The sequence below is a fragment of the Carcharhinus amblyrhynchos genome, chromosome 6 (genome assembly GCF_965287045.1).
Source record: "Carcharhinus amblyrhynchos chromosome 6, sCarAmb.v2.hapA, whole genome shotgun sequence".
NCBI classification, from domain to species: Eukaryota; Metazoa; Chordata; class Chondrichthyes; order Carcharhiniformes; family Carcharhinidae; genus Carcharhinus; species Carcharhinus amblyrhynchos.
The window spans coordinates 11,980,269-11,995,555 of record NC_137329.1 but is presented as its reverse complement, the minus strand read 5'-3'; the positions used below and the strand labels follow the sequence as shown (position 1 = coordinate 11,995,555).

At 44.8% G+C, this 15,287-nt stretch overlaps 1 protein-coding gene across 1 annotated transcript in view; it reads left to right on the top strand.

Moving 5' to 3' along the window:
• The window catches only part of LOC145343701 (protein kinase C-binding protein NELL1-like), an 828,548-nt gene extending 819,650 nt beyond the window's left edge, over positions 1-8,898 (top strand). Inside the window, exon 20 of the mRNA XM_080189909.1 lies at positions 7,290-8,898. Within this exon, the coding sequence (XP_080046035.1) occupies positions 7,290-7,340 (51 nt within the window). The 3' untranslated portion in view covers positions 7,341-8,898. The remainder of the gene's footprint in view (positions 1-7,289) is intronic.
• Positions 8,899-15,287: the final 6,389 nt, after the last annotated feature.

Sequence of the window (15,287 nt, the reverse complement as noted above, 5' to 3'; positions counted from 1 at the left end):
ATGTGTAGGTTAGAGGGATTAGCAGAGTAATTATGTGGGGTTACGGGGATAAGGCCTAGGATTGTTGTAGGTGTAGACTCGATGGGCCAAATGACCTCTTTCTAACATTTGCCATTCACTCTAAAATGCTGATACTGATGTTGTCTATGATAATATACAGTTTTAGTCCATCTGGACACTTATAATTGATCATTTTAAGGGGTGCAACTATTAGTGGACTCATTTGATGGGTAATGCCTATGTGCACTCAATACAAGAATTTTACATTATTATTTGGCTACTAATGCAAGCATTCTAGTTTAACATAACAAACAGGGACAGGAGTCAATTCTTAATCCTCTTCACAATCTCCCCTTATTTAACACTTTAGGTACCAACACAAATTAAAAACAGTTGCAACACTTTTACTCTTTTACTGAACTTTACTCTTAACTGAACATTAACTTGAATTCTTCAGCTGAAAATAGATACTACCCGGTTTAGAAAGAACTGGCCAGGTGCGTTCCCAATTTAGAATCTATCCACGTGGACTCTGAAAATGTTCTTCACAGCACTTGTGATGGCTGATTTTTAGAGTTGCCGCTAGAGACAAAGGACTGCATAAGCAAAATTGTTTCAACTTTCCAGAAGATTCTCTGGCACCCAGCCAGTGGTGTAAGAATCATAGAATCCCTACAGTGCAGAAAGACTCCATGTGGCCCATGGAGCCTGCACCGATAACAATCCCACCCAGACCCTAAGCCTGTAATGCCATGTATTTATCCTGCTAATCTCCCTGACACTAAGGAGCAAAGTAGCATGGCCAATCCACCTAACCAGCACATCTTTGGAATGGGAGAGGAAACCAGAGCACCCGGAGGAAACTGATTACATTGCTTAAACAGTCAATGAAATTACTTGCAATCGGCTCTATTATGCTTGATTCAGGTAGCATGTACATAGAACATAGAACCCTACAGTGCAGAAATGGGCCCTTCGGCCCAACCAGTCCGCACCGACCACAGTCCCACCCAGGCCCTATCCCCACACCCCTACACATTTCACCCGCTAATCCCTCTAACCTACACTACACATCCCAGGACACTAAGGGACAGTTTTAGCATGGCCAATCAACCAGACCCGCACATCTTTGGACTGTGGGAGGAAACCGGAGCACCTGGAGGAAACCCACACAGACACAAGGAGAATATGTAAACTTCACACAGACAGTGGCCCGAGCCAGGAATCGAACCCAGGTCCCTGCAGCTGTGAAGCAGCAATGCTAACCACTTTGCTACCATGTAGCCCACATAGAACCCATAAACCTCAGTGCCATCAGGTCTAACTCAGAGTAAAGAACTTCCTGTATTTGGTAAAGGCAGGAAGTCTTCAGATCACAGTTCCCAGACCAGGGTCATAGTTCACTGTAACTGGACGGCACACAACTGTTTTTCATTACAAGTTGACCAAAACTGCCAGCATGCTTAATTCTGAGTCACAATTGCTTTTCAAAGCTAATATTGTCATTATTGTAGTTAAAATCATTGTTGTAGTCATTCTTTTTCAATATACAACATTATTAAACGACTAATTAACCATTTATAATCTACACGTGTACAGAACAACCTCAACAAAAATAGACCACTCCACAAGAGTAAAGCAGTGCTCTTGACACTGGCATAACAATGAGTGGAGTGAACGCATGGGAGTGGGGACAACATCATGAGGTGTGTGTGTTTGGAGACCAGGATCGAATGGCATGGGAAAGATGGAATGGGAATAGTGATGGCACGGGAAGGAGGTGTAAGTTGGGATGGTGTTGATATGAGTGAAGTGAAAGGATTGGGATATATTTGACATTGGAGGGACTGTACAGGAAGAATGGAATGACATGGAATGAGAGTTCAATTGTTGAACTGTTGCATTAAAGGGACTAATTGCGCTGCATATGTTTTATTTATCTCTGCTATTTTATCTCATTCTAGGGTGACACTTTCTCAACTGACAACTGAGGCATTGCTGCCTCACAATGCCAGGGACACGGGTTCAATTCTGGCCTTTGGTAACAGTCTGCGCATAGTATGCACATTCTCCCCATGTCTGCGTGGGCTTCCACTGGGTGCTCCAGTTTCCTCCCACACTCCAAAGATGTGCAGGGCCATGCTAAAGCACTCTTAGTGTCCAAAGGTGTGTCGGAAAGGTGGATTAGTCAGGGTAAATGTGTTGGGTTATGGGGATAAGGCGAAAAGGAGAGACTGGTTGGGATACTCTTTCTGAGAGTGGGTGCAGACCCGTTGGGCTGAATGGCCTCTTTCTGCACTGTTGGAATTCCATGGTTACATTACATCACAGACAATAGCTCCGTGTTCAATCAAACTCACTGTACTTCAGAGTAATTTTGTCAGACCTGTTATTGCATAAATATATGTGAATGGTTAATATTGATTCATATTTCTATGTTGTTAAAGTGAGGGAAAAATCCTCCTGTGATGAGATATCTAAAAGAGATTGTGAAAACAATCTTTACCAATGTTAGCAATACTAAGCAGGGTGTCACATTGGCACAGTGGTTAGCACTGGGTTCGATTCCCAGCTTGGATCACTGTCTGTACAGGGTCTGCACATTCTCCCCGTGTCTGCGTGGGTTTTCTCCAGGTGCCCCAGTTTCTTTACACAGTTTGAAAGACATGCTAAATTCTCCCTCAGTGTACCCGAACAGGCACCCGAGTGTGGCAAATAGAGTATTTTTATAGTGACTTCATTGCTATGTTAGTATAAGCCGACTTGTGACACTAATAAATTAAAAATTTAGCATCAATTGAATATTGACATTAGATTAACAAAGTTTATTTATTGGCCTTTGAACTTACCAGCCAGTTAATTGATGTTGATCCAAAGCGTGGATCTGAATTTTGAACAACTTCACGTCTGGAATTAATTGCTATTGGTTATTAGTCTGTGGGGAATGCTTCACCATTGCTCATCAGAATCTAAGCTCCCTGGACTTATTTAAGTTACTGAAACACCCTCCAATTTAGGCACAAAGGGAACAGTCAGACCGAAACTGGTCTTAGATGGGGACGCAAAGCCGTGGATGATGAACCAGTAGCTCATTTCACACCCCTCAGGGACTTTCTTTTTCACTATGATCAAACAGATCAGACAATAAGTACACCGGGCTGCCATTTCACCATCCCCAACGATCAATTTCACCTTTACTGTGTGAATTTCCAATTAGGTTCAACGACTATCAACCTTCTGGGGGTTACCATTGATCAGAAGCTGAACTGTACGAGCCTAATGACTTTTGTGGTTACAAAAGCTGGTCAGAGGCTGGGCATTCTGCAGTGAGTAACTCACCATCTGACTCCCCAGAATCTGCCCATTATCTACAAGGCAGGAGTGTGAGGGAATACTCTCCACTTGCCTGGACGAGTGCAGCTTCAACAATAGTCAAGAAGCCCGACACCATCTAAGACGCTTGATTAACTCCCCATTCACTACCCATATTCACTTCCTCCACTACTGATGCACAGTGACAGCAACGTGTGTACCATCTACGGGGTACACTGCACCAATTCACAAAGGCTCCTTCCATAACACCTTTTAAACCACAGCCTCCACCATTTAGAGGGGCAAAGGCAACAGATGCATGAGAGCAACACCACTTGCAAGTTTCCTTCCAGTAAGAGGGGCAGCACGGTGGCACAGTAGTTAGCACCGCTGCCTCACAGTGCCAGGGACCCAGGTTTAATTCGGCTATTGGGCCACTGTCTGTGTGGAGTTTGCACATTCTCCCCATGTCTGCGTGGGTCTCCTCCAAGTGGTTCCAGTTTCCTCCCACAGTCCAATGGTGTGCAGGATGATTGGCCATGCTAAATTGCCCCTTATTATCAGGGGGATTAGCAGAGTAAATACTTGGGTTACAGAGATAAGTGGGTGGGATTGTGATCAGTGCAGATTCAATGGGCCGAATGGCCTCCTGCTGCACTGTGGGGATTCTATGATTCTAAGTCACTCACCATTTTGATTAGGAAGTATATATCCCCATTCCTTCACTGTTGCTGGGTCAAAATTCTTCACTTCCCTTTCTAACAGCACTGTGGGTGTTCCTACTGCACATGGACTACAGCAGTTGAAGAAGACAGTTCACCATCATCTTCTCGAGGGCAATCAGGGAATGCTAGGGCCATAAGAACAAAGAACAGCACAGGAACAGGCCCATTGGCCCTTCAAACCTGCGCCGGTCATGTTTACCTATCAAACCAACCGCTTATACCTCTCTATTCCCCGTTTGTTCATGTGTCCATCAAGATAAGTCTTAAATGTGGCTAACATAACTGCCTCAACCACCTCACCTGGCAATGCATTCCAGACCCCCATCACCTTCTGTGTAAAAATCTTCCCCCGTACATCTTTGCTGAACCTTTCCCCCCTTATTGTGATCTTGTGCCCCCTTGTAATTGTCATTTCCGCCCTGGGAAAAAGCTTCCAACAGTTCACCCTATCTGTACCTCTTTCATAATTTTATAAACTTCTATCAGGACACCCCTCAGCCTCCGTCTTTCCAGGAAGAACAATCCCCGTTTATTCAATCTCTCCTCGTAGCTAATACCCGCCGCACCATCAACATCCTGGTAAAGCTTTTCTGCACTCTCTCCAAAGCCTCCACGTCCTTCTGGTAGTGTGACCAGAATTGGACACAGTGGCTGCGATTCTCTCATCGCGACCCGCAACTTTTCTGGTGGGTCGCGGTGGGAGATACACAGCGCTGGCCTCGTACCGGGATTTGCACATGTGCCGGGAATGCATGTGCATCTCCCAGACATGCTGGGAACCAGCAGGAAGGCATTAAGCCATTTGAATCTTTTTTTAAATGCATTTTAAATATGTTTAGCAGTTCATTATCGGGAACGTTCAGGTCCCAATTGAATCTCCCAACCCACCAGCAGTACTTCATGCTTGCGGGGCTGAGATGAGCTCCCCACATTCGGGGAATTAGTGGATACCCCACCGGAATGAAGGGGGTCAATTGGGGACCCCAGAGGTCAGGAGGTGGAGGGTGTGCCCCCCTGGGCATGGGTACCCTGGCAGTGCCAGCCTGTGCCCCAGCACTGCCTAATGGGCAAAGTGCCCAATGCCCAAAGAGCATATCCTCCCTGCATTTACCCTGTCTAGTCCAGTTAGAATTTTATAAGTCTCTATGAGATCCCCCTTCATTCGTCTGAACTCCAGAGAAAACAATCCTAACCTAGTCAACGTCTCCCCATACATCAGTCCCACCATCCCCGGAATCAGCCCGGCAAACCTTTGCTGCAGTCCCTTGAGAGCAAGAACATCCTTCCTCAGAGATTGAGACCAAAACTGCACACAATACTCTAGATGTGGTGTCAGCAAGACCCTGTATAATTGCAACAACACATTTCTGCTCCTGTACTCCAAACCTCTCGCAATGAAGGCCAACATGCCATTTGCCTTCTTTACTGCCTGCTACAACCTGCATGCTTACCTTCAGTGGCTGGTGCACAAGGACACCCAGGTCCTGCTGCACGCTCCCCTCTCCCAATTTACAGCCATTCAGGTCGTAATGCATTCATCTCTTGTCTCCCTCAGTAATCTGGGATAGATGCCACCTGGCCCTGGGGATTGGTCTACCTTAATGTTTTTTAATTCAACTAACAATTATTCCTTCATAATGATGACATGTTCTAAAGTGTTTACGTACCCCTCCAGGACACCATCAATCGACATGTCCTTTGTGAATACCGTTGCAAAGTACTCATTAAGGATCTCACTCACTTCCTTTAGTTCCACACGTAATTTCCCTCTTTTGTCCTTGAGTGGACCAACTTTTTCTTTCGCTACTCTCTTATCCCTAGTCTATGTATAAAACGCCTTGGGAGTCTCCTTAATCCTTTCTGCCAAGGGCATTTCGTGACCCCCTTCTTGCCCTCCGAACTCCTTGTTTGAGCTCTTTTCTGCTTTCCCTGTATTCTACAAATGCTTCATCTATTTTTAGTTGCCCGGGCCTCAGGTATGCATCCTTTTTCTATGTGATGAGACTCACAATTTCCCTGGCCATCCACAGTTCCTGAATCCTGTCTTTCTTTTTCACAGGCAAATGCACATCCTGCACTCTGATCAACTGCTCCTTAAAGACTCCCACATGCCAAATGTGGATTTACCCTCAAACAGCCTCTCCCAGCCTCCAAATCCTGCCTAATCTGATTGTAGTTCGCCTTCCCCCAATTTAGCACCTTAACCCTTGGACAACACTCTTCCTTTTCCATCCGCAAACTTACAGAATTGTGGTTATTATTCGCCAAATGTTCTCCCACTGCAACTTTGATGACCTGGCTAGGCTCATTCCCTGGTACTCGGTCTGGTATAGCCCTCTCTCTAATCGGACTATCCACATATTGTTCCAAAAAGCTTTCTGGGACACACTTAACAAATTCCTCACTACAAGATATAGGAGTAGAATTAAGTACCTCGGCCATTCAGACCATCGAGTCTGCTCCGCCATTCAATCATGGCTAATAAGTAAGAACCAGTGATACGCACATCCTATTATAGCCAGAGACTGGTGAATCTGTGGAACTCTCTGCTGCAGAAGGCTGTGGAGGCCAGGTCATTGAGTGTCTTTAAGACAGAGATAGGTAGATTCTTGATTAATAAGGGGGTCAGGGGTTATGGGGAAAAGGCAGGAGAATGAGGATGAGAAAAATATCAGGCATGATTGAATGGTGCAGCAGACTTGGTGGGCCAAGTGGCCTAATTCTGCTCCTACGTCTTATTGTCTTATGGTCTAAGGTTTGAGAGCTAATCACAAATAAGTAAGACATCTCTTTACATATCGTGTACACATATAGTTTCTTTCCCATTACTTCAATCATCTGATGTTTAAGATCTGCACATTTTATTTGGGAAAAAGTTTTGAATACATTTCTCTACTGTACAAACAATGGAGAGCAGGTACAGAGGAGATGTCAGGGGTAAGTTTTTCACTCAGAGGGTGGTAAGTGAGTGGAATCGGCTGCCGTCGGTGGTGGTGGAGGTGAACTCGTTGAGGTCTTTTAAGAGACTTCTGGATGAGTACACGGGATTCAATGGGATTGAGCGTTATAGATAGGCCTGGTAGGTAGGGATATGATCAGCGCAACTTGGGGGCCGAAGGGCATGTTAGTGCTGTAGTGTTCTATGTTCATACAAACAGTGGAGGCTATTGATTAGAGGAATGGGTGAAGATTATATTTTCAACTCTAATGTGGGAAACTCTGAGACACATGAACTTTTCTTTTCTTGCCTAGAATGGGAATATTTGCTGCTCAGTCGATGTGGATTGCCTCTACAACAATTGATGCTCTTTGAATGGACTGATCTAATTCCCTGTACGGATGGTGCAGGTAATCGCTCAAACATACTGCAAGAAGACCTTCACATTGTTGAACCGAAAGCTACCAAATGGAGCAAGATTTCCAAGAGTCTGTGTGTCGTTGAACTATCCTGCACTTTTGTGGCTATCCACTTCAAAACCTTTCACTTTCAACTCAAGGTTGGGAGCTTCCATGACCATACTCTTCGACAACAACACTTTGATAGTTTTTACAGCATTTTGCTCGCTGTAAGTGGAGAACTGGATTGTTTTATCTGACTTTATGACTTAAGTAGCTGTCCAAATTTGTTGTCCTGTTTTTAAGTAAATCGATTATCTGTAATATTGTGTATTAATCCTTTGAGTACTGAATGTCCTTTGCCGCTTTTGAAATTCATGCGTTTCTCTGTCAAGCAAATGAACAAATCACCTTCCACTCAACTCCAATGCCCAACGTCACGCAGAAAGCAGTTGCACAAAGACGGGCGACTACGGAACGTGTGTTTTAACCATGTTGATGTTCTCACAGACGACGAACCCAGAATGGTCGCAGTGTAACGATTTTACGCTTTTAATATGGATTGCGGAAATATATCGGCAAGTAGTCCCACTGTTCTTTCAAGGTAGGGTAGCCCGCAGCTACGGTACCAACCTCGGGATGCACGTTTTTTTTAGCACAATCGAAAGGTAGGACACGCCTGAAGTGACGGTCAGTCGCTTCTCTGGTGCTGTTGCGATCAAGGCAAATAGTAAGGCATGTCTAAAAGGGCAGAGGTTTGATTTTGTTGTATGCTGCAAAAACACTCAGAATTAAACAATCGACTTGAAGCTTGTGCAAAAAGCTGTTCCATTTCTCAAAAGTAGTGTTGTTTGTTCGAGGTGTACTCTCTGTGCTTTCCTTTCCTGTTGCTGTGTGCCTATTTCTCACTCTGGGTAGTTGCAGGGTCTAACAGATGCACATACTCAAGATCTATCAGATCAAATATCACTCCCCGACTTATTTCAAACTGCCATTAATCGATTTTGCAGATTGACTTGCAAAATACTGGAGAAATTGAAGAACAATGACTATCTAAAATCTGGAAAGAATTTCCAAAGGGATTTCTCTAGTGGGAGATAAGCCAAAACTCTCACCATCCATCCCCATCAGGAGAAATGGGATCACTCACTAAAAATGGACATATTTCACAAGGAGGTTAGAAAAACCTTGTAGAAATTCAGGCCAATGCATCATTTAATTGTGACAACCTGCATCTGAACTTGAACTGGAACTTACTTATTTTCTGGGTATTAAGGAAGAAATAATTTAATATCAAGGAACTTTAATCCACTCATTGTGAAGTAACAAAAAAAATCAATAAACGTTATATCAAAATGAATACCAGCTAATTTATCAGTCACAATCGCTGTTATTTAATCTAAATGAACCAAATGCTTTAAAATAATTTGAACACTGTGCAGATATATGCTGCAGCTCATTTCTGAACCAGACTAAGGCCCACGGGTCCAAACTCTACTCTAGAGACTTGAGCACATAGCCTAGCCTGATGCTTTAGTGTGGTACAAAGGGACCTCACTGGGTGAACATTGTCTGCACTTTTTCCGACATTATAACCATGACTGTGCACCATAACTCCTGAGAGTGTGAAAGATAGTGTATAAATGCAAATTCTTTGTGTTTTAGTTTTCTAATAAAATAAGGCAAGAATGAAAGAACCGCATGTAGTATTGGGTTAAACATGTAGAAACTCGTCACCCTCGTAAAATGTTTTAATTGTTAGTTATCCCTATACTGAGGCACCGTTATGTTGGTAAAAAGTAATAAGTATGTTAAAGTCTTGAAGGGGGAGTTCCTCACCCTCCCCCATCCCCCTCCCTGGTGTGTTTTCCGACAGCAGAGACGATTCGCCATTGACCGCCAATGATCACCATAATTTTTAAGTTTATTTATTAGTGTCTCAAGTAGGCTTACATTAACATTGCAATGAAGTTACTGTGAAAATCCCCTAGTCGCCACACTCTGGCGCCTGTTCGGGTACACTGAGGGAAATTTAGCACGGTCGATCCACCTAACCAGCACATCTTTCAGACTGTGGGAGGAAACCGGGGCACCTGGAGGAAACTTATGCAGGCACGTGGAGAATGTGCAGACTCCGCACAGACAGTGGCCCAAGCCAGGAATGAAACCCAGTTCCGTGGTCCTGTGAGACGGCCCTGCTAACCACTGCGCCTCCCTGCCATCCTTGTAGTATCCTTACTGTGCAGAAGAAGGCCATTCAGTCCATCGAGACTACACCAGCTCTCCGACAGAGTGTCTGACCCAGGCCTTCTCCCTATCCCCGTAACCCCATACATTCACCATGGCTAATCCCCCTAACCTACACATCTTTGAACACTAAGGGCCAATTTACCATGGTCACTCCTCCTAACCTGCATATCTTTGGGCTGTGGGAGGAAACCAGAGCACCCGGAGGAAATCCATACAGAGACACGGAGAGTGTGCAAACTCCACGCAATCACTCAAGGCCAGATTCAAAGTCAGGACCCTCATGTTGTGAAGCACCAGTGTTAAGCACTGTGCCACCATGTCATGGCATCTTACAGTCCCACCAATGTCTGCAGTATTTTGCATGGCGCATCTATCATGCTCCTGGGGAACCGACTGCGACAAGTTGCCTTCAGCAGAACTGGACGATCCCACAAATAGGAAGGGCCAGAAAATCCAGCCTTCAAAATGCATTGAGAAGATCTTGAATGGAATGGAAACAGAGAGGAAAGATTTCAATTACTTCAAGCAACTTAGAGAAAGTGAGGTTGATCTTCTTAAAGCAAAAAAAAACTTAAATGTAGACTTGATAAAGATCTTCCACATCTTTAATAGATAAAATGAAAGTGGTGGAAAAGTCAGCAACTAAGGAAGGCAGACTTAATTTGCTAAGGAAAGGAATGGGAGGTGAAAAGCTTTATTATGCAATCGTTCTGATCTGCAATGCAACACGAAAGGAATGCTGGAAACACAGGTGGCAAAACCTTCCCAAAGAAAATTGAATACACTCCTGAAAAGGCATTATCTGCCAAAGACACTTGGCCTCAGAGCTCTGACGACAGCTCCCCACAGAAAGTCCAGCAGCAGGACGATGCTGCAAGTAGAAAGAACATCTGTTGTTAACATATAATGTACAGCTGGCACAGTCCAGGTCAGCTTTGTAGCCGTGAGTGGGCTTGCAATCCAGCCTGGCTTGCTGTAATAATGGCATATGGTCATTTGCTATCAAGTGCCTCGGGGACATCCTGAGGTTGTGAAAAGCATAGAAATATAGACCATTTACAGCACAGAAGGAGGCCACTTAACCCATTGCGTCTGTGCCAGAAGGAAAAAGCTCCATCCAGCCTGATGACATTGCCCAGCTTTTGGTCCGCAGCATGTGCATATCTGAGTATTTTTTAAATGTGATGAAAGTTTCTGCCTCCACCACCTTTTAAAGCAAATAAGTTACACAGAAACATGGATGACAGGAGCTGGAGGGGCCCACTGGCCCTTTGAGCCTGCTCCATCATTCATTATAATCATGACTGATTGTCCAACTTAATAGGCCAATCCCGCTTTTTCGCTATAACCTTTGATCCCATTCGCCCCAAGTGTTATTACAAGTCACCTCTTGAATACATTCAATGTTTTGGCATCAACTATTTCTTGTGGTAATGAATTCCATAAGCTCATTGCTCTTTGGGTGAAGAAATAAAGAACAAAGAACAAAGAACAACCCAGCACGGGAAACAGGCCCTTCGGCCCAATGAGCCTACGCCGCCGCATCCTCCTACACCTACCCTGCCCTGTGTGTATGTGAGTGGAACCCCTGACTTAGCCAGATTCAGGGGAGAATAGTGTCAATTTGGTAAAACCAATCAGCCTAAGAGCACATCTTTGGGGTGTGGGAGGAAACCGGAGCGCCCGGAGGAAACCCACGCAACCACAGGGAGAATGCACAAACTCCCACAGACACAGGCCCAAATCCATGTATCTGCACAGCTAGCAGTGCCAGTCACTGAGCTGTTGCGGCGCCCGTCTCCTGGTCCAGGATTAAGCACACACACCGACACGAAGTGCTAGGCCACTCCCGGAACCTCCAAGAGCAGCCCACGCACGACCCACCGTGCATGCCCCTTGTTTGACAGCAATGTCTCCTCACCTCTATCATAACTGGTCCATCGCGATGTGGAGACACCGGTGGGACTGGGGTAAACACAGTAAGAAGTCTCACAACACCAGGTTAAAGTCTAACAGGTTTATCTGATAGCAAAAGCCACTCACTTTCAGAGCCCTCCTAGCCCTCCGGAAGCTAGTGGCTGTTGCTACCAAATAAACCTGTTGGACTTCAACCTGGTGTTGTGAGACTTCTAACTAAATGGCCTACCCGGAATCCTCAGACTGGCATCCCTGGTTCTGGACTCCCCCACCATCGGGAATATCCTTCCTGCATCTAGCCTGTCTAGTCCTGCTAGGATTTTATAAGTTTCGATGAGATCCCCCCTCATCGAAAATGCAGTGAAAACAATCCTCATCTCGTCAATGCCTTGTCATTCATCAGTCCTGCCATCCCCGCAATCAGCCTGGTAAATCTTCACTGCATTCCCTCGAGAGCAAGAGCATTCTCCCTCAGAAATGGAGACCAAAACTGCACACAATACTCTCGGTGTGGCCTCACCAAGGCCCTGTATAATTGCAACAATGCATCCCTGCTTCTGTACTCTTGCAATGAAGGCCAACATGCCATTTGCCTTCTTTACTGCCTACTGCGCCTGCACGTTTACCTTCAGTGACTGGTGCACAAGGGCACCCAGGTCCCCGCTGCACACTCCCCTCTCCCAATTAACAGCCATTCAGGTAATAACCTGCCTTTTTGTTTTTGCTCTCAAAGTAAATAAACTCACATTTACCCAAATTATACTGCATTATACTGAGCTGCAAATCCCCAGCAGCCTTTTCATGAATCACTCCTCTTCAGTTCCCCTCCATCAGTTGCCTTCAATCCCTAATGGATGGTCATTGAACTCTCTGCTCAGGGAAAATGGTACATTCTGCGAGTCCACAACATTTTACAAACCTAAACTAAATCTCCGACGCAGCTTCCACTCTTCCAAAGAAAACATCCCAGCCTGTCCAAACTTTCCTCATGGGTCACAAAATGAAGGAGATAGTCATCGACTTCCAGAAGCACAGTGAAGGACATGTTCCTGTCAACATCAATGGGGTTGAAGTAGAAATGGTCGAGAGCTTCAGGTTTTTTGGCGTCCAGGTCACCAACAACCTGTCCTGGTCCCTCCATTTGGATGCTATAATTAAGAAAGCCCATCAACGGCTCTACTTTCTCAGGGGACTAAGGAAGTTTGGCATCTCCACTACGACTCTCACCAACTTCTACAGATGCAATACAGAAAGCATTCTTCCTCATTGTGTCACAGCTTGGTTTAGCTCCTGCTCTGTCCATGACCTCAAAACTACAAAGGGTTGTGAATGAAGCCCAGTCCATCTCTCAAACCAGCTTCCCACCCACTGACACTGTCTCCACTTCCTGCTGCCTTGAAAAAGCAGCCAGTATTATCAAGGACCCCCACACATTCTGGACGTACTCCCTTCCGCCTTCTTCCTTCGGGAAAAAGATACAGAAGTCTGAGGTCACGTACCAACCGACTCAAAAACAGCTTCTTCCCTGCTGCCATCAGACTTTTGAATGGACCTACCTTGCATTAAGTTGACCTTTCTCTACACCCTAGCTATGACTGTAACACTACATTCTACACTCTCCTGTTTCCTTCTCTATGTACAGCATGCTTTGCCTGTATAGTGCACAAGAAATCGTATCTTTCACTGTATGCTAATATGACAATAATAAATCAATTCAAATCAAATATCCTTGTAAATTTCCTCTGCTTCTCTCTCTGATGTAATTTCATCCATCCTGTAAAATAGTGACCAGGACTGTATACAGTACTCCAGCTGTGGCCTAACTATTGTTTTGGATTGTTCCAGTGAAAAAGCCTTGTGGCACTGTGGTAGTACCATCCAACTAGACAAGAAGCTCTGGGTTCGAGTCCACTGCCAGGACTTGTTAGCCATGGAAGCAGCGTTGAACATGGTTCAATGGGCTGATAATCAGCTCGGGAATCCTTCCATCCCTCACTATTCCCCACTCTTCCCAACTACCTCCACAGAGCAAAGAAACAGTATGGCTGTGAAGATATGCTAAACAAGCAAACATAGTTCCAGCATAATCCTATTCCTCTGCTAATAAAGGAAAGTATCCCATATGCTGATTTAAATATCTTATTTACCTATCCCACTACTTTTAAGGATATGTAGGTATTTAATCAAATGTCCCTCTGCTCCTCTGCACCTCTCTATCAATCCCTTAGTCCTTTTTGTATACAATGGTACATTAGCAGTCCTGCAGTCCTCTGGAACTATGCTGGAGAAGATTGGAAACTGATGACAAGAGTCTCCACTATTTCCCCTCATTGTTTCTCTCAACAATCTGGGACATGTTTCATCAAGACCTGGCAATGAACTTTCATAGACACTAAGCACCTACCTTTGGGTCAGCCTACTTGTGACACTAATAAATAAACTTTAAAATGAAGGATGAAATTCTAAAATTGGTGCAGTTACCCAGGGACCTGGGAATGAATGAGCACAAACTACTGAAGATTGCAGGACAGGTTGAGAAAGTGGTAAATTGGACATACGGAACCCTGGGTTTATAAATAGTGGCATTCACTACTAAAACAGGGAAGTAATGGTGAGACTTTATACAGCACTGGCTTAGTCTCTTCTGGATTATTGTGTAGAATCATAGAATCCCTACATTTGTAGTCCAATTGTAGTCCAATCCATCAGGCAAACCAGCCTCCCATCCATTGTCTCTGTCTACACTTTCCGATGCCCCGGCAAAGCAGCCAGCATAATTAAGGATCCCACGCACCGCGGACATTCTCTCTTCCACCTTCTTCCTTCGGGAAAAAGATACAAAGGTCTGAGGTCACATACTAATTAACTCAAGAACAGCTTCTTCCCTGCTGCTGTCAGACTTTTGAATGGACTTACCTTGCATTAAATTGACATTCCTCTACACCCTAGCTATGACTGTAACACTACATTCTGCACTGTCTTGTTTCCTTCTCTATGAACAATATGTTTCATCTGATGGCACACATGAAACAATACTTTTCACTGTATGCTAATACATGTGACAATAATAAATCAAATCATTAGAGAAGTAGGCCATTCAACACATCAAGTCTGCACCAACCACAATACCTCCCAGGCCCTATTCTGAAAACCCCACATATTTACCTCACTAATTCCCCTGAGACTAGGGTCAATTTAGAATGGGCAATCAACCTAACCCACACATCTTTGGACCATGGGAAGAAAGTGGAGTACCCGGAGGAAACCCATGCAGACACAGGGAGAATGTGCAAACTCCACACAGACGGTGACCCAAGCCGGGAATTGAGCCCAGGTCCCTGGTGCTGTGAAGCAGCAGCGCTAACCACTGTGCCATCATGCCACCCAATTCTGAGTGTGCAATTCTGAGAACCTCACTTGAAGAAGAGTTTGATGGAGGAGGTGCAGAAAATATGCCAGGAATAATGCCTGGGATGAGGGATTTCAGTTTATGTAGATAGATTGATGATTGATTCACCTTGGAGGAGAGGAAAACTGAGAGAGTTATTCCAAATTATGCAATTACGTGATAGACAAACTGAAACTATTCCCATTGGAAGAAAAGTTATAAATCTCAGGACATGGCCTGAAAGTGAATAGCAAAGGAACCAATGGCGACATGGGAAAAAACTGTTTTGTTTTGCATGGCAAGGTGTTAGGATCTGGGCTGCACTGCCTGAGAGTGTGGCGGAGGCCAACTCAATCAAG